This window comes from Vicugna pacos, chromosome 23 (assembly GCF_048564905.1).
Source record: "Vicugna pacos chromosome 23, VicPac4, whole genome shotgun sequence".
NCBI lineage: Eukaryota > Metazoa > Chordata > Mammalia > Artiodactyla > Camelidae > Vicugna > Vicugna pacos.
This window is the reverse complement of record NC_133009.1, coordinates 37258357-37277182: the sequence shown is the minus strand read 5'-3', so window position 1 is coordinate 37277182 and position 18826 is coordinate 37258357. Positions and strand designations below refer to the sequence as shown.

At 50.6% G+C, this 18826-nt stretch overlaps 1 protein-coding gene and 1 long non-coding RNA gene across 8 annotated transcripts; one reads left to right on the top strand and one right to left on the bottom strand.

The window, feature by feature from the left end:
• Positions 1-5: 5 nt before the first annotated feature.
• LOC140688815 (uncharacterized) lies at positions 6-2888 on the bottom strand. The gene is made up of 2 exons (XR_012063654.1): positions 2753-2888; positions 6-1054 (listed from the first exon to the last, which is right to left on the bottom strand). It is a non-coding gene; the product is annotated as an uncharacterized lncRNA (long non-coding RNA).
• DDX59 (DEAD-box helicase 59) lies at positions 2673-16353 on the top strand. 7 transcript variants are annotated; one of them, XM_072948801.1, is made up of 8 exons: positions 2673-2818; positions 4072-4913; positions 6032-6199; positions 9013-9102; positions 10492-10743; positions 11802-11954; positions 12467-12595; positions 15855-16353. In XM_072948801.1, the coding sequence occupies exons 2-8, from the start codon at positions 4083-4085 to the stop codon at positions 16116-16118; spliced, it is 1887 nt and encodes a 628-aa protein (XP_072804902.1). In that variant the 5' UTR covers positions 2673-2818; positions 4072-4082; the 3' UTR covers positions 16119-16353. The 7 variants fall into 7 exon arrangements, with proteins under 7 accessions (XP_072804902.1, XP_072804907.1, XP_072804901.1 ...); XM_072948800.1 differs by having other exon boundaries at positions 2770-3081; XM_072948805.1 differs by lacking the exon at positions 2673-2818 and adding an exon at positions 3178-3275.
• The last annotated feature ends 2473 nt before the right edge of the window (positions 16354-18826 follow it).

Genomic DNA, 18826 nt, shown 5'->3' with positions numbered 1-18826 from the left:
CTTAATTATGTTAAATTTAAGAACATTTATTCATCAAAACACGGTGTAGAAACAAAGAAAGTGAAAAGATCTTGGACTAGGTCCTGAACTGGGGGGAGCGGGTTGCTCTAAATGACATTACTGGAACAACTGATGAAATTTCAGTGTGGACTGATACTACACATCGGTATCAAATCACCGTTAAACTACTTACATCTGAAAATTGTTCTGTGGAAACATGAGAATATCTTTGTTTTCAAAGATGGATGCTACAACTGACTCCCAAACGGTTCAGAAAAAATAATATATAGTCTCGTCCACACAAATGCAGCAAACGGTGAGTCTGCGCAAAGGGTACACAGTTACTGTGTTAGTCCTATAAGTTTGATTTTTTTTTCAAAATAAAAAGTAAAACATTTTAAAAATATTTGAAAACACATGTTATAAACAGGGAGAAAATACAGTCCTGACTGTTCTCACATAATTGACAGAAGATTGTTCTCTATATTATGGGTTTAAAACCATTAGAAAAGGAAGAGAAACAGGAATGAACAGTCAGCATATGGAAAAATGTTCAGTGTTATCAGTAATTAGGGGATACAAATTAAGACCATAATCAGGTACCAATTTATTCTTAGTAGACTAGCAAAAGTTAAGACGCTTGACCCATGACAAGGACTGGAGAGAATGTGGAATAACAGGAGAGGGCTGATGAGTGCTGGTGCAGGAGAGACTGGCACCGCCACTTTGAAAACACCTCAGCATCGTCTGGTAAAGCTGTCCGCCCCACCCCTCTGACCCAGTCACGTTGCTCCCAGGTTCAGGGAGACTGGGCACAACCACAGTGGAAGTGCACAGGATTGGTCCTGCCAGCCTTGTCAGTCACCACCAGGAGCAGACTCAGGTTTTGCAGAGAACAATCCCACAAATTACAAACGTGAAAACACCCAGGAAAGCACCGTACTCTTTCCTTAATTAACTGTGTCACGCACATCTGTATCTTGTTCCTTCGCAGTTTTGGCTGCATACTCCGTAAGCTCCTCTTCATATGACAGTGATTTCTGTACATTAGTTTCTGTAGAGAGAATGAAAAGGTTGTCTTTCTTTTAGCACAATTTATTGGACATTTTTTATTTTTAACATTTGGGATGTAAAAACATGTCTTCACATACAGGCAGACTCACTGCAGTTCTGTTATAGGTTTGTGACCTACAAACTCAGGAAGTCTGATAAATTTTACTTTGTGTGATTCTCATCAATGAAGAAAAAATGTAAAGTGCATTTATAATCATCTAAGAATGACTACATCCCTAATTAGAGAAGCTCCATCTGACTATGCACTGGTCAGAACTGGGTCCCCTGATACAATTTGCACATCTCGTGGGTTTTTACAGACTCGCTTCCAGCTCCTTTCTTTCACTCTGTTTCGCCCCCAGCACGCACATACCTCCGGTGCTCGGTGCTGGAGAACACACGTCTGTTCCCCGCGTCTTCCTACTCTGGGACGAAAAGCAAGAGCCTGGCAATAAAGACTGCAACCCTCAAGCGTACATCCCACCCAAGTGAAAATGAACGTACCTCCAACTCAGCCCGCCTTCGCTCCATCCCCAAATGCCTGCAGCCACCCATCAGCCCACCTGAGAGGTGCTGGAGGAGGGCACGCAGGATATGGAGAAACTGGTCCTAAACCCATTTAGGTTTAAATGACTTTCTTCCGTAGATTTTACAAGATCATATGACCGTATGCACACGTTACCAGCCTCCTCTTTCAGGATAGAGGAGACCCACGGGAGTAAGGGGCCCTGAAACTCAAATTCCATTAGCCTCCAATACTACTGGTGACAACTCAAGTGTCCGCAGAAAAATGAATGAACAGCTATACACAAACTAAGTTACAGACACTATGTTACAGTGATGAAAATAAATGTTCTACTGCTTGCTTGCACTTAGCAACTTGAATGAATCAAGAAAACATGTTGAATATAAAGCAAATCCCACAAGGCTAGATATGTATGTTATTTTCACAAAGCTCAAAAAAGACACTATATATCGCTTAGGAATGCATCCAACGATGATGAAACGACTAAACCGGCGGGGAGACACCGCTCAGGTCATCGGTAGCTGAGGAAGGAGCAGGGGCAGAACGGGAGGTGCGTCAGCCACGCTCCGCGCCGATCGTGTCGCGGAGTCACGGGCCGCGGCTTATCAGCCTGCTTTCACAGGTGCGTATCTGTCCAGCACGTCACTTCGTACGCATCGAGCATCACATTGACAGCGTGTAAGTCATCCAGCGCCGGTCCCCGCTTCCGCTCCTGCACCTTCTCCCCATCGCGTCCCCACTGCCAGCGGCCCGGGGCCCGGACCCCCGGGGGCCCAGGACGGGATCGCCGGCCTTTCCTCTCGGCGCCGGGGCGCCGAGCACGCACAGGAAACCTGCCCCGCCGATGCCACACTGACTCCCGCCAGGTGTGCGTACATCAGGGTTTCGGGCCGGCCTCCGCTCTCCGCGCCCCGCCCGGCTCCCCGCCCGGCTCCCCGCCCGCTCCCCAGCCCGCAGGTCCCGCGCCACTCCCACCTCGCCCCCTCCCGCCCCGCCCGCTCGATGACGTAGTCCTGCAGGGGAGCCCCGCCCCTCCCCCCTCCCCAAGACGAGCTCCGCCCCCGCGGTGGCCCGCCTCTCCGCGCGCTGCGGCCCCTCCCAAAACCCGGAGAAGTGGATTCTGCGCTCCGCACCGCCCCCAAGCTGCAGGGCGGCCGCGCGGCCCGGGCGTACCGGCCGGAAGTGCCTGAAGGGTGGGCCGGCCCTGAGCCGGAGCGGAAGCGGCCGCCATCTGCGCGGGTGAGCGTGCACCCGGCCCCGCGGCTCGGGCCTGCCTTGCGTCCTGCTCCTCTCGCGAGGGACCCGGCCGCCCGGCCGCGGTGGCGGCACGGGCCCTGGGCAGACCCGCCCCTCGCGGGCGCCCCCTCCGGCCTCCGGGCCAGCCCGCCCTACCCACCGCCTGGCAGCGCCGTGACGTCACGCGCCGCTGCGTGCGGAGCCGGGCGGTGACGCCCAGGGGTGGCGTCGGGAGGAGCGCGGCGACGCGCGGGGTTGACGTCGGGGTAAGCAGGGCAACGCCCAGCGGTGACGTCGTGGGGGAGGGCAGGAGGGGGCGCCGGCGGGAACCTGAGCCGAGCCCGTCCCGCCCCGCCCCGTGCCGCCCCGGTTCCGCCGTAAGGACCCGTGTCCCGAGCTGTGCGGCTCGCGTGCTGCCGCCCCTCCCCCACCCCGCCCCTGACCTTTCCGGAGACCTAAGGTGGTGACTCTACACCCTCACATTTTTGGGGGGGATTTTTTTTCTGAAAAACGGACTCTGACGATCTATCCTAAGAAATTTTTTTGAGAAAAATGCTTATTAGTGTATTTGGCAGGCCTCAAATTAGGTTAAACACCTGTTTCCCAATTACCATCGTTTACGAAAGCCTGTTTTCGGTGTGAATGGAAAGAGCTGTGGTTGCGAGGCCTCCCTGGAGCTGGGGCGCCAGTTCCGTCCAGTCACTTGGCCTCCAGGTGCAGAGTCCTCCCGAGAACTGAGCCCGCCGTGTGACGCCCAGTAACATAAGCGGACCGCGCGCGCATGTCTGTCTGGGTGTCTGTGTGCGTCTGTATCTGTGCATCTGTGTGTGTGTCTGAGGGGGGAGGCTGACAGGCTGTGCAGGCTGGTGCATGCAAGTTCCCCTGCGAGGTGTTCAGCCGGTGCCAGCAGCGCAGTCACCACCTGTAGGTGTTACTGTTTGATTGATTGTGATTGATTGATTTGTGAACATGTACGAGAAGGGTTTACGCAGAGTTTGGGTGATGTCTGGTATTCCAGAGCGCAGTCAGTCTCAACAAGCAGAGGTGAGCCGTGTGCAGGCGGGTGCAGTGTCCCATAGTCGTGCCTATGAGGAAGGGGCCTCCGTTCCCGAGGGCAGTGGTGGGTGAGTGAGCGCAGCTTTCTCTGTGCCTTTGAGGCAAAGCCCAGGTCACCCAACTCCACGGCACCCCCAGGGTACTTCATTCGTGAACTCTATGGAGGATAAAATAAAGCTCATATATAATTTCCTCCGCAGAGTATTGAAGGATGTTTGTTCCAAGATCCCTGAAAGTCAGGAGGAACGCTAATGATGACGGCAGAAGTTGCGCAGCCAAGAAAATTAAAGCCGAAGCCGAAGCCGCAGCCGCAGCCGCAGCCGCAGCCGCTGGACTGGATGCAGGCGGAGATGGTCCGGCCGACGCCCCAGGCACCGAAGGGGCCGCACTGCCAGCCTCTCAGGGCCCGGAGCCGGGCCCTCTCCCGGGCCCCGCGGGCCTGGCGGCCGATGTGGCTTTGGCCGGACCTGAACGGGGTGCGAGGGACAGCGATCTCCCCGAGGAGCCCGTGAAGTCCTTCTCCAAAACCCAGCGCTGGGCGCAGCCGGGGGAGCCGGTGTGCGTCGTGTGCGGCCGGTTCGGAGAGTACGTCTGCGACACGACGGACGAGGATGTGTGTAGCCTGGAGTGTAAGGCCAGGCACCTGCTGCAGGTTGAGGGGCGGGCAGGGCAGGGGGAGCCCAGCGGTCCGCAGGAAGCGGGTTCTGAGCCGGTGGCTCCGCGTCCGGCCGCTTACGTCTACACCGAGCACGCCTTCATCTCCAGTCTCCGGGAGGACCAGATTGAAAACCTTCGAGGGCAGCTGGGAATCGTAGTTCAAGGGCAAGGCGTCGCCAGGCCCGTGGTTGACTTCGAGCATTGCGGCTTCCCCGAGGCCTTGAACCACAACTTGAAGGCCTCAGGCTACGAGGTCCCCACGCCCATCCAGATGCAGATGATTCCCGTGGGACTTCTGGGCCGAGATGTCCTGGCCAGCGCCGACACCGGCTCCGGGAAGACGGCTGCCTTCCTTCTTCCTGTGATCCTCCGAGCTCTATTCCAGGTGAGTCAGAGCTCCGTGTGCCATGATGGGGAAGAAGTGATGTATTTCCCGCGTCATCCTCGCTGTGTCCGAATTGCAAACTGAAGCTGCATACTTGGACCTGTAGTCACTAGTGCTGCTAGTAATTTTGCTTCTGATGGTAGTTTGTACGAAAATACATGATTTTAGAGAATTTTTTTATTGTATTGAACTAATGTCTTCATTGATGGCTTAAAGATAGCTTTCTTTAGAAAATATTTTTCTTTTTAAAGAAAAATTTATTTTCTATTCAAAGAGCAGGCTTTGGCTTTGGGGGGATCCCACTGACCAGATGAGTTGTGGTTTTTGTGTCAGTTTAGCCTCCTTTGCATTTGTGTTTTGAAAAACCTGATACTGAAGTTGGAACACTATTGTAGAGTTTGAAAATAAACCACTAAATGTGATCAGTAGTTCATCCTAAATTGATGCTGCCTTGCCTTACTTGCTGGTTTAAGGTGTATAAAGCACTCCCACACGTAATTAGCTTAGAGGACATCTTGAGCAGTTGTTTGCCAAGGACTAGTGAGTTTGTGAGGAAGGAGTGACAAATGTAGGCAAAGGAGAAGAGATAAAGGAGCAAATTTTAGAAAACTGAAGAGTAGCAGAAAATAACATGATTTTTAAAAAAAGAAAACACTAGATGTTGGAGGTGAAACTCGATGGAAGCCCGGAACCGCGCAGGACAGGAAACAGAGCGTTTATGCACGTGAGGTCTTTGGAGCAAGAAATGAGTGGCTACAAGAACGCGTAGGGGAAATCGCGGGTAGAATTAAGGCTTCAGCCCGGTTTCCGTGGCCACGGGCGTTTCTCTTCCCAGGAGGGTGGCTCAAGGTCACAGAGTCTAGCTGACGCGAAGCCAGACCTCGGCTTTCCCTCCCTGATCGTTGCAGACGCCTCTCCCTGGCCCAGTTTTGATCTTTCACTGTGTATCTGCGTTATTTAAGAGCAGGGTGCAACTCGGATGTTTCTGGAGAAGAACTGCAGTGAGCAGAGGGCGAGAGGGCTGGTGGGACCGCTTTGAGAGGGAAGGGCTCCTGGAGCTGCTCGGAGGTTGGTCCCCCACTGCCCGCACTGATGGCGGTGTTTTCCTGTCTTTGCAGAGCCGGGCCCCATCCGCACTGGTCCTCACCCCCACGAGGGAGCTCGCCATCCAGATTGAGCGCCAGGCCAAGGAGCTGATGCGCGGGCTGCCGGGCATGAGGACCGCGCTGCTCGTGGGGGGCTTGCCCGCCCCGCCTCAGCGCCATCGCCTGCGCCAGCGCGTCCAGGTGGGCTCCCTTTGATGGAATGTCCCTGAAGGGCGTCGCGAGCAACGTAGGAGCTAAGGCTTTCCCTTGAGGAGTTGGAGTGTGATTTTAGATAGCCTTTAGATTCTTTTTTTTTAAATTTTTTAAAATTAAGTTTATTTTACTTTTGTCAGGGGTGGTAGTTAGGTTTACTTATTTATTTTTAGAGGAGGTACCGGGGATTGAACCCAGGACCTTGTGTGTGCTGAGCATGCGCTCTACCGCTGCGCTGTACCATGCCCCCACCCTAAGATTCTTGGAGTTTGTTTCCTCTGGGAGGAAAGGAGCACGCTTTATGGAGTGCCTCATGTTCGCCAGGGGCTGCGGGAGCACCCACCGGCTGCTGTGTCTGAGGACCACGGCTGATACACTTCAGCGTGTGATTCCCACAAAGCAGGACGTCACCCTTCATGATCACAGTCCAGTTCCCGATGCTGGCGTTGCCGTCACCGCTGTGGACCCTTAGGTCTTGCTCATTGTCCCCTCAGTGTCTTTCCTGGCAGCAGACTAGAGTTCAGAGCTATTCATTGAGTGTAGCTGCCCTGTCCCTCTTGTCATCGTCAAATGATCTTTCCTTTTTTCTCGTGGTCTTCGCCCTTTTGAGGACTATAAGCCACTTACTGAGGGACGTCCCTCAGCGGATCGGATTCCCATCTCTGACGGGAACGTCACGGGGGGCCACTTTGTTCTTTCCACTACATCCTTTCAGTTTGGCCTTTCACTGCTGAGTAAGTGTAAAAGTTATTTTTGCCCTTTGTATTGAGCAGGCATTTTGGGGGAGGTACTTCAGGTTGTGACTTTACCGAGCGTCACCAAACTTCCTCCCTAGTGTCTGCATCAGCACAGACACATGGCTCCCTGTTGTATTTAAAGGGTCGTAATCTGACCAGCGGAAGTACCTTCAGGTCCGTTTCTGTGTCCTTTTGTCCTAGCCCTGTCCTTCTAGTACCTCTTACTTCCCTGCTAAGGGAGGTCCGGCGTTTACTGCGCTCTTTCCCCGCCTCAGGCTGGGGCTCTTCCTCCCAGAGCCAGGCCGGTGCTGTCTGTCCAGAGCAGCATTCAGAACCGAGACCCGGCGTCTCCCTGGGCTCGTTGCTGCTGAGCTGTGACCGCTTCCAGGGCCTCAGTGAAGAGAGGCAGGCGTCTAAGCAGGTGTATTTCTGTGTCTGCGTTTGTCCGAGTCCGCGTGTTCACGCTGATCCTCCAGTTCTGATTCATCCCCAGATTCGTGTCCGGCTTTCTGTTTTAGCTCTGGCAGTGAGGAGCCTGCTGCCCATTGTCCTGTACGTAGCTGTTTATTTGCCCAGCCCCCCTGGGTGCCACCACTGTCCCTCCCCCACGGCGAGGCCTTCCTCCCTGGACCCCACCCTGCACACCTGCCAACCCCCACCGCCCTGCTTTGAATCCCCTCCCAGTGCCCGGCCTCACAGACACCCACCCTCTGGGGAAAAAGTAACAGCCGTCTGCCTGCTCAGCAGAGCTGTCTTCCAAGAGTGAGGGCAAAACAAAGACCCACTCAGATGAACAAAACTGGGAGTTTATTGCCAGTGGACCATCTAAAGGAACTTCCAGAGCAGGCTGTTCTGCAGATGAAGAAGATTCTAGAGGGGAAGGTGGGGGTGGGAGGAAGCTGTGCACCAGGACAACATGGGGCACGGGGCACAGCCAGACAGGGGCGGCCTGAGCGAACGGTGACAGGAACACAGTAGATACCGGCCAGCAGGAGCACGGGAGTGCGGGAGAGGTGGGGTCGCCTTACAGCGTTGCCCTCGATGGTTAAGAACAAGGGAAAAGTGTCCACTAACTTTATATTAGGTTATATTTTTGTTGAAATTCAAGAGAAAGCACTGAAAGAATGAAAAAACAAGTTTATACCTTCCAGGCCATCAGAGGGGAAAATGGAAGAGAAGGAGGAACTCAATTCAGTCATGGAAGTTGATGTACTGTTTGTGGGTGTCTGAGGTCCTGGGGACAGACCCCTAGCCCGGACGTGTCATCACCGCAGCCATCTCACCATCACGCTGGTGTGTGCCTGGAAAGGGGGTGCAGCTGAACGCGTTAGATGGTTTGTAACTCTGCCAGGTCACCCCAGGCACGGCCTCGCTTAGCCTCATCGCTGTTATGATCCTTCCACTTTGTGAGGACAGAACAGACACCGTTATTAAATGCAGGCGCCAACATCCCTGCTGAAGTTCGTTGGACTCGAGACCCCTACTTTTAACCACAATGACTATATTAGAAAATTGTTAAGAGCCTTAATCAGCCTTAGAAGTCATTGTGCCCAGGCTCTTAATTTAAAAATGAAGCAACAGACGGAGAGAGGTTGAGGAATTTGCACTTGTTCACGGAGCCAGATAGTGGTCAGCATGCTCAGAAGGCCCTCCTGGTCTGGCCCCAGCCTCGTCCCCAGGCCTCGGCCTGTGCCATTCCCTGCAGCCCGCCCCCCACGTCAGTCTCCCGGCCCCCCAGCCTCACCACCCTGCCTCACCTTCCCGGGTGCCCTCCCTTCCCAGGACCCTGCCTCGCTCGCCCCCACTGCTCCTTCGGGTGTTGGCTTATGTCTTAGCAGGACTGGGCAGACCCCCCGTCCTGGTCCCTGGGCTCGCACTGTTGTGCTCCTTCCGTGTGTCATGACTTTCATGAGAGCAGAGACAAAGCCTGACTTACTCATCGTTGAGTCCAAGTACTTAACACAGTATCTGGCAAATAGCCTCTCAAGTAAGTACAGAATGAATAAGTGAATGAAGGAATGAACATTATCTAATTTTCTAATTTGCTTTTTCTCTTTTATTCAGGTTATCATAGCAACTCCCGGGCGACTTCTGGATATAATAAAGCAGAGCTCTGTGGAACTTGGCAGTGTGAAGATCGTAGTGGTAGATGAAGTAAGTAGTGGTGTTTAAAAATGTAATTTTATGTAATTCAGGAAAAGCGTTCATAGTTATATAATTGCATTGTGTATTCAGGCATTTTCTCCCCAAAAGGAAAACAACGCGGGGATTTTTTTTTAATTGGCAGTGGTGGTTCCTAAGCTGGTTCCAGTGTAACAGCGCAGCAGAACCCAGGTACAGGGCACTTAATTTACAGCGGGGCTGTCTTTTACTAATTGATGGAAAACGTAAATTCAGCAGGTGTACTGTATTCTCAGTGATAAGTTTTTCAAACATGCTGCCTGTCGTTTGTCTGCAAAAAAAAAAGCATCGGTGGCAGATGGCTGTGAGCAGGAATTTGGGAAGTAGTTAACGACGTGTAGCCTGATGACTTGTTTTTCTGTGTGGACACCGGTGTCTGTGGTTGTGACTTTTCTGTGTCACATAGAGCAAGCAGGCACTTTTATACTTTGGGCATGCTTGATAGGAAGTGCATGTGTTATTATCTGATGACACTCCACCCCGTGGACGAGCATGAGGACACAGAGCCACGTGTCGGCCGTCCTGCCTGCACACGCGACCTGCTGGCAGTGACGTGGCAGACGCCTGGTGTTACCCAGCACCCAGGAACCTGGGCGCCAGGTGCTGACCGCTGATGGCAGCCAGGCCTCCTTCCGTGACCCCAGTAAGTCGCAGTGGGATGCCAGAGGGTGCGGAGGAAGACCCCCAAGAGGGGGCTTTGAGCCTCTACCTCACCTGCTGTGAGACCTTGGGCCGGTCATTTCGTGGCAAGGATGAAGTCATGACTGTGAAGACGTCTCAGACTGCAAAGTCCCCTATAAATGTAGAATAATATTACTCAGTCCTTTAAATAGTGCTGCTAAGTCTGTTTTCCTGGCCTGGCCGTCAGTGGACCCGCTCACCCCGGGTTATCATCACTGCACCCCTGACTGTGTGACGGGGCTTCCCTTTGTCGACAAGCCCGTGTCCTCGAGGTCTCCCTTCTCAGGAGCCTGGGGATGGCCCTTGGACAGACTTGGCTCACACCCGCCTCTCTCTGCAGTATTTTCATGTGTAAATTTGTAGAGATATATATTTTACCAGCTAATCTTTTGTCTTTTGATGTTGTGGTATGTTTTTCTGTGTAAAGAGTTTTTGATTTTTTATGGTTTTTTTGTTATTGTTGGGGTGAGGGAATCAGGTTAATTTATTTATTTAGTATTTTGTAACAGAGGTGCTGGGGCCTGAACCCAGGACCTGGTATGTGCTAAGCACACGCTCCACCACTGAGCGGTGCCCTCCCGTCGCCTGATTATTTTATGTTCTTAACTGTATCAGCCTTTTCTTGGGTGGCTCTGGGTCTTCACGACTAGCGGGACTAACTTGAAAATGGTTTTATTTCAGGCCGATACCATGTTAAAGATGGGCTTCCAGCAGCAAGTGTTTGACATCTTGGAAAACGTTCCTCATGACTGTCAGACCGTCCTGGTGTCGGCTACGATTCCCGCTAGCATCGAGCAGCTGGCTGGCCAGCTTCTGCATGACCCCGTGAGAATTGTCGCTGGGGAGAAGAACCTGCCCTGCGCCAGCGTGCGCCAGATTGTTCTGTGGGTGGAAGACCCCGCCAAAAAGAAGAAACTGTTCGAAATCTTAAACGTGAGTGGTGGCGTGGCCAGCCCTGCTCTGTCGATCGGGTTTGCAAGTCCCTCGTCCTTGAGAGAGTGTCTGTTAGCTGCAGCTTCGGGGGAGCTGGTGTCGGTATTTGATAATAAACTGCTTTCCTCACTTCAGAATTCTCTAGGGTCCAAACAAATTCTTACTTGTGAAAACGCGGTGTAGACGCAGGGTTGTTTTCTTTTTCCTTATTATAGAAAGGCATTTAAATATTAAGATTATTGCTGAAGAATTTTTTTGTTTCAAAAGTTTTTAGTAGCTTTATGGATAAGGTAAAGACAAATTCCTTGCTGTTTGTGCCTCTGTCCTTGAGAAATAGGGCTTTTTAACACCAACTGGCTTAAGCAGAAAATTTTCAAGTCAATAGTATGTACATGCAAAGTTACTTAAAAATACAGTATTAAGTTAAATATAGTTTGTATTGACTTATGAACAGTATTAGAAATTATAAATTGCACTTGAAGTTTTAGAATTGTTTTTGCAAGATTAATGATGTGGCGGAGAAACATGGAGGGCTGTCCAGCATTTGGCTTCTCTCTGTGCATATTTTTTTTCTTGGTGTGTATTTTTATTGAAGTTTACAATGTGTCAGTTTCTGGTGTACAGCACAGTGCTTCAGTCATTCACAACATACATGTATTTGTTTTCATTTTCTTTTTCACCGTAAGTTACTACGAGATACTGGATGTAGTTCCCTGTGCTGTGCTGTATAAACTTGTTGTTCATTGGATTTTGCGAGAATTCTCCTGTATTTCGAAGTGAGAGACTGTCTGCCGGAGCTCAGTGGGCTTCGTGCGGGCCTGTGGGTTTGTGGGTGTAAGTCTCGGTGTGTTTGTGGGAGGAGGGGAGCTGTGAGACTGTCCTCCGCCTTCTTGGCACCTCCCCACTGTGTGTGCATTTTAACAGAAGCTGCCTTTTTCCCTTCTGAACACTATTGATAAACCTCTTGATAAGTGGCTTATACCAATGCTTCCAGAAAAACATCCCGTTATAAATCAGGTTGTGTGAATCGTTTCAAATACATGTTTTTAATTTTTCAGGATAAGAAGCTCTTCAGGCCTCCAGTGCTGGTGTTTGTGGACTGCAAGCTGGGAGCAGATCTGCTGAGCGAGGCAGTTGAGAAAATCACAGGCCTAAGAAGCACGTCTGTGCACTCGGAGAAGTCACAGACCGAAAGGAGACACGTGCTGAAGGTCTGACACGGCATTCTGCTCGCTTCTCTTTGCTGTGAATCTGTTTTGCCTCGTTTTCAGGAATCACTGTGTTGCCAGCTGTTTTAAGGCAGCCCCTTCTCAGTGGCCGCGAGGACGCCAGGCGAGCAGTGACTGCGGTCTCTCGCTCCTCCTGCTCAGGCTGCTGTGTTTTGGGGGCAAGAACAGTGCTCCTAGGGGTCATCCACTACGTTGCTGAGTGATTCCCAAGCCGTCGTTTCTGGAATTAGGTCACTCTGGGCTGGGGCAGAGCAGTAGCTCACCTTTGGAAAAGGTTAATAAATTAATAGCAAACGTTCTTGGCGGGGGCGAGGGGGTGAAGTCAGAAGGAAGTTAAGTGCCATGCGTTTCTCAGGTGTACTGAGCCCTTCACTTCCTGCAGATAAGGTGCAGCGGCAGGACGGAGGAAGGTGTGGAGAAGGAAAGGGTAATCTAGTTACATAAAACCACGTAAGAGAAACCCTGAGTAATGGATTTGCTGCTGTTTTGGAAAGGGGCTACTTGAAGGAGACTATGAAGTTGTAGTGAGCACGGGGGTCCTGGGAAGAGGCCTGGACCTGGTCAGCGTCAAGCTGGTCGTCAACTTCGACATGCCGTCGAGTATGGATGAGTATGTGCACCAGGTAACGGAGTTTATTCGTTTCCGCCGTTTTGCTTATGAGTGTTTTTGGGTCAGGCATCGTCCGTGGGATGGTAAGTTGAAAAAAAAAAAAAGCAGGACGTAGAAGTTTATGTATTTTTGCTTCTAAAATATATACATATATAAACTAAATTACATTTTTCAAAACTGTATGGATGCCCGGACTGCATTACAAATTAGTTGGAAATAATAACCTAAAATGTTTTTAAAAATGTAAGTAGTTCGTTTTTGGCTTAGTTTTATTTTCTTTATATTTTCTGTTTTCCTTAATGAGCGTATCAGATGGCTTTTGTAGTCAAAAGAAGGGGGCTTTGTTAAAAAGGCTCCTAAGCTGCGGCCTCTGGCCAAAGTAAAACCGATCCGTTGAAGTAGCTGTGTCTTAGGAGTCGAGTCTTACCTCGCTCCGTATCCTTATTTGCTCTTTCACCTTGTAAAGTTCCTGTGCTGCCGGAGATCGCAGTGGCTCCGCTTCCTGGCAGGACAGAGCCCGCCCTCGAGCCGCGTTATCTCACTGACCGCCGGCCGCCCGGCTCCTCCTCCGGCGTCGCTTACAGACACTTGAAGTGAAGCCTCCTCTGAGGTCCTTACAGCCACTCTGGGTGTCCCATCTCCTGGGGTCACCCCTGAAACGCAGCTGGCACCTGGCTGCACTGTGGCTTTGTTTTACTGAGACTCACTCTAGCAGGCGGCCCCCTCTCTTTTCTTTCTCTCACTTACCTGTGCGTCGGGGATTTGAGTATTCCACAGGACTTGATTGTTCCAGTAACCGAAGTTGATTTTCTTTCGAACCTTCAATGTAATAATTCTGGATGGAAATCTTTCTAAAATACTAAAATACTGAAGAAGCATCTTTACACCTTGGAGCGTGCTGGTTACAGTTACTTGGCCATTTCTTGCTGTCGCAGGGTCGGGCCTGGGCTGGGCGGTGACCCACAGGCCCGTGCCGTGACACACAGTGGCCTGGGGGGTGTTGGCACTTGTAGGGCTTCTTGCCTCTGCTCAGAGTGGCTCCGGCCTTCTGCTCTTCTAGTTCTGTCTTTGGGTGTTTTTTGTTTTAATAATTGAAGTACACACACATAGTAACAAGCCATGCCAATAACAGAAGACACAAAACGGAGTCAGTCTGCACGACGGCCCTCCTGCCTGCGAGTGGCCCCACAGGTAACACAGCAGAGGCCGTAAGCGCACGTGTGTGTGCACAGACACCCAGGTGACGTGCACACCCTGTCGCACTTCCCACGTAAATGGGACCACGTTACCCCACAGTTCTGGGCGTCTGTGTCTCTGAGACGTCTTTCCTTCTCAGCGCACACACCAGGTCCCACTTAATCAGTGTTAACATGAGTTGAGTCTGGGCCAGGCTGGTTCTGAGCTCTTGTGTCTTCATTGTTGGTTCCGGCTTGTTCTGTTACGGTGGCTCCATGCTGTGTGTTGTGTGGATGCGCTTGATTTATGTAACAAATCCTTTACTGCCAGACAGTCATGTTCCCGCCGTATTGCTACCGCGCAGCGCTGCGGTGACACGCACGCACGCAGCCCCGGCGCCTCTCCTGCAGGCGTGTCTGTGGGAGGTTTCTGGTGGGGAAGCCGCTGGGTCAGATGGCATGGGTATTTAAAATTATAGTACGTGTTCCCACGAGTCTGCTCATTAATTTTAGGGGTGGCACGCTTCTGGGGACATGATTTTATATTGTTGACATAGCTGAGAAGTCTTTCCAAATCTGGAGACTACCGCGGTGGTTTTTTCCGGAGCTTTGTATCTCGGTGTGAAATGTCTAGCGTCAGTTATGTCTCCACAGGTACCGTGCACGTGCTTACAGTTCACCTGTTTAAAGTGTGCAGTTGATTGGTTTTTAGTGTATTCGTAGGGTGGTACAGCCATTCAGTCAGTTTTAGAAAATTTTCGTTTCCCCAGGAAGAAACCCCAGGCCGTTCCCCATCGCACACACACGCCCTCAGCCTTAGGCAGCCACTGCCCCACTTTCTGTCCCTGGATTTCTCTCTGCTGGGCTTTCAAGTGAATGCGGCCGCACAGTATGTGCTCTTTGGTGATGATCTGCTTCCACTGAGCGTACCGTTTGCCAGGCTCACCCGTGCTGCAGCATTTTATTGCCGAGTAACAGCCCGTTGTGAGGCCATACCGTGTTTGTGTGTCCATTCCCTCGTTCCTGGACGTCTAGGTTGTCCCCAGTCTTTGGCTGCTACAGTCATGCTGCTGTGAACATTCAGGGACAGGCCTTCACGTGGACACGTGTTTTCACTGCTGTCAGCAGACGCCTAGGAGCGGAGCTGCCAGCTCACACAGTGGCTCCATGTTGAACATTTTGAGGAACCACCAGACTGTTTTCAGATTTGGCTTCTCAGTTTACATCCCCACCTGCAGACTGTGAGGTTCCGGCTTCTCCACATCCTCTTCAGCAGTTACGTTATCCGTCGTTCTCAGTCTGGCCGAGCTAGGGGGTATGGGGTGCTTCTGGTCTGCATCTCCCCGGTGAGCAGTGACGTGGGGCCTCATCTCGTGTGCTCGTGGGCCGTTTGTGTGTCTTTGGAGAAATGTCTGCTTAAATCCTTTACCCGTTTTTAAACTGGGTTGTCGTTTTGAGTTGTGAAAGGTCTTTATGGATTCTAGGTGACCCTTGTCAGATACATGATTTGCAAATCTTTTCTCCCAGTCTGTGAGCTGCAGCTGTTTTTTATATTTATTTTTAGTTTTATTGGAACAACTCAGTAACATGGCTAAATAAATCAGGTGGCAGTAAAAGCTGATACGGAAAAACAGCATTTCCTTCTGCCCAGTATGGCTCCCTGCAGGCCGCCCTCCACTTTGTTAGCGGTTTCTTCTTTTACAACGTTAAAGATGTTCTGTATATTGGCAGGAGCCATCTATTTATTTAAATAATCCGAGTGTAGACTAAGAAGCACCTTTGCGTCATTACCCCCCTACACTCACACACACACACACACACACAGGACTGAAACACAAGCTTCACAAACGACACTACTTCTATTGTATGTGGTCATTTTCTTATGTGCTTTTTGGGCTGTTTCCCTAAACATATCCCCGCGGCCGCCCACGACGTTGGTCGCACAGACATGCTGAGATGCACAGCACAGAAAGTGCTCCTGAGGGAATGTTAATCTTAGCGAAGCCTCTTTACATACCCGTCGTCATTTTCTTTTGAGAGACGTTAAGATTTTGTAATCTTGGTCGTTTTGAAAATGTCCTTTGCATTTCATTTCAGATTGGAAGAGTGGGGAGATTAGGTCAGAGCGGAACAGCCATTACTTTCATCAACAACAGCTCGAAAAGGCTCTTCTGGGATGTTGCGAAGCGCGTGGGGCCCACGGGCTCCCTGCTCCCCCCGCAGCTGCTGAATTCGCCTTACCTTCACGAGCAGAAGAGGAAGGAACAGCAGAGAGACAGACGGACTCAGAGTGATCTGGTCACAGGAGCTAATCTCATGGACATTATTAGAAAACATGATAAGAGTAATTCTCAAAGATGATTTGTTGTCCCACTTTGAATAGTTTTTATTGTGTCTTGTCAGTGAAATGTCTGTGCAGTATTGCCGTTTGGTTTCAATAAATGAGACATGTACAGGAAGCAAAAAATTAACATGATTTAAAAATTTTAATAGGCTGTCAATTTATACAGAAATGTTGTATTTATTTTCCTGTTTAATTTTCAGAAATTAAAAACAGCGTCAGAAAGTGAATTACTAAATAAAATTAAAAATTATTCTCTCTGAAAAAATTTTTTTTTCAATATATATCCCTTGTAGCTACTGTCAGAACCGGAAACCTGCACAGCCAGGCGTCCGACTCCAATGGTGCTTGTTGTGTTTGACGCACACTGTGCTGCACGCACGCTGGCACCTGGGTGATTGTTGAATCAGTGAGTGTTAGGAAGAAAACAAATGATAAAAAAAGGGGAGACGTGGTCAGTGCTCCTTTTAAAGGAAGCATGAAGTAATCTTTTCTTTCTCACTTTTCCTTTCAGCTGGGTAAACATAAATTTATTTTCTGTTTAACGTGGGCTGCTCAGATTTCCGGTCAAGATGAGTGAGTAGTAGGGACACGAGCTCGCCTCCTCCCACGGACACAACAGAGCCACAGCCGACTACTGGACAGCTGTCAGTGAGAAAGCCTGGAACCTGCCCGGGGCCTGCCTGGAGCCTGCCTGGAACCTGCCCCGGGCCTGCCCGGAGCCTGCCTGGAACCTGCCTGGGGCCTGCCTGGAGCCTGCCTGGAGCCTGCCTGGAACCTGCCCCGGGCCTGCCAAGAAAAATCTGCAACTGGAAGCAGAGGGAGCCATGGCAGGAGGTCGGAGAGATGTGCTCCCGATATAGTCAGGCCCCATACACCCCAGGTGGGTGACCCACAAGCTGAATGATTAAGCCGCAGAGGCCCTCCCACAGGAGTGAGAGTTCTGAGCCCCACGTCAGGCCCCCCAGCCCAGGGTTCTGGCTCTGGGAGGAGACCCCAGGACATCTGGTTTTGAAGGCCAGTGGGGCTTAGCTCCAGGAGCCCCACGGGACTGCGGGAAACAGAGGCTTCACTCTTAAAGAGTTTACAGAGAATCTCATGTGGACCAGGTCCAAGGGCAGAGGCAGTGATTTCATAGGAATACGGTCCAGGCCTGCCTGCTGGTTTTGGAGGATCTCCAGGGGACATAGGGGACAGCTTTGACTCACCCAGGGGACATAAAAGCTGGTGGCAGACATTCCAGGAGTGTTCATCTACATGAGCTTTCCTGGAGGCTGACGTCTTGGTTTGCTCATTAGCACCAAGACCTAGTGCTACCCAACAGCCTGTAGGGAAGCCTCAGGCCAAACAACATAGAGGGTGGGAGCACAGCCTCACCCATCAGCAGACCTCCTGAGCCACAAAGGCCTCTAGACAGGACCCTACCCACCAGAGGTCCAGGACCAAGCTTCACCCAGCAGTGGGCAGGCACTGGCTCCTCCTGCCAGGAACCCTGCATAAGCATCTAGTCCAGCCTCATCCACCAGGGGCAGATACCAGAAATAAGAAAACAACATCGCAAAGCCTGTGAAAGGAATCCACAAAAACAAGCCAGACTCTGCCCTGGGACCGGCTGGACCCTGACCCTTGGGTGACAAGAGAGGAGTGTACTGCTGGGACACATAGGATGTCTCCCCAGAGGGCCACCTCTCCAAGGTCAAGAAAGTAACTAACTCACCTTAAAAAAAAAAAAAAAAAGACAATATGAGGCAGCAAAGGATTATCTCCCAGGCCAAGGCACAAGGTAAAATCCCACACGAAGAACTAAGTGATGAGGAGATAGGCCGTTTATCTGAGAAAGAGTTTAAAATAATGATGGCCAAGATGTTCAGAGAACTCAAGAGGAGTACAGATGCACAGAGCAAAAAGCTGGAAAATACAAAGAATACCAAAACAGTTGAAGAATAAAATCACTGAAATGAATAACACTAGAAGGAACCAAGAATAGACTAAATGAGGCAGAAGAACAGATCAGTGAGCTAGAAGACAGATTAGTAGAAATCACTACTGTTGAACAGAAAAAAGGAAAAAGAATGAAAAGAAATGAGGATAATTTAAGAGAACTCTGGGACAACATGAAGAACACTAAGATTCGCATTATAGGGGTCCCAGAAAGAGGAGAGAGAGAGAGAAAGGACCTGAGAAAAATTTTGGAGAGATAATCACTGAAAACTTCCCCATCTTGGGAAAGGAAACAGTCACCCAAGTCCAGGAAGCACAGAGAGTACCACACAGGATCAACCCAAAGAGGAACACACCGAGGCACATAGTCATCAAATTGACAAAAATTAAGGATAAGGACAAAATATTAAAATCAGCAAGAGAAGAGCAACAAATAACATACAAGGAAACTCCCATAAGGTTATCAGCTGATTTTTCAGCAAAAACTCTGCAGGCCAGAAGGGAGTGGCACAACATATTTAAAGTGATGCAAGGGGGAAACTTACAACCAAGAACACTCCCCAGCAAGGCTCTCACTCAGATCTGCTGGAGAAATCAAAAGCTTCACAGAGAAGTTTGTGTGTGTGTGTGTGGTTTCACAACAACTTTGTGTGGGGGGGGGCGGTAATTAGGTTTGTTTATTTATTTACTTACTTACTTGGTGGGGGTGCTGGGGATTGAACTCAGGATCCTGCGCCTGCTAGGCATGCACTGTGCCACTGCGCTACGCCCTCCCCCTCGTAACATC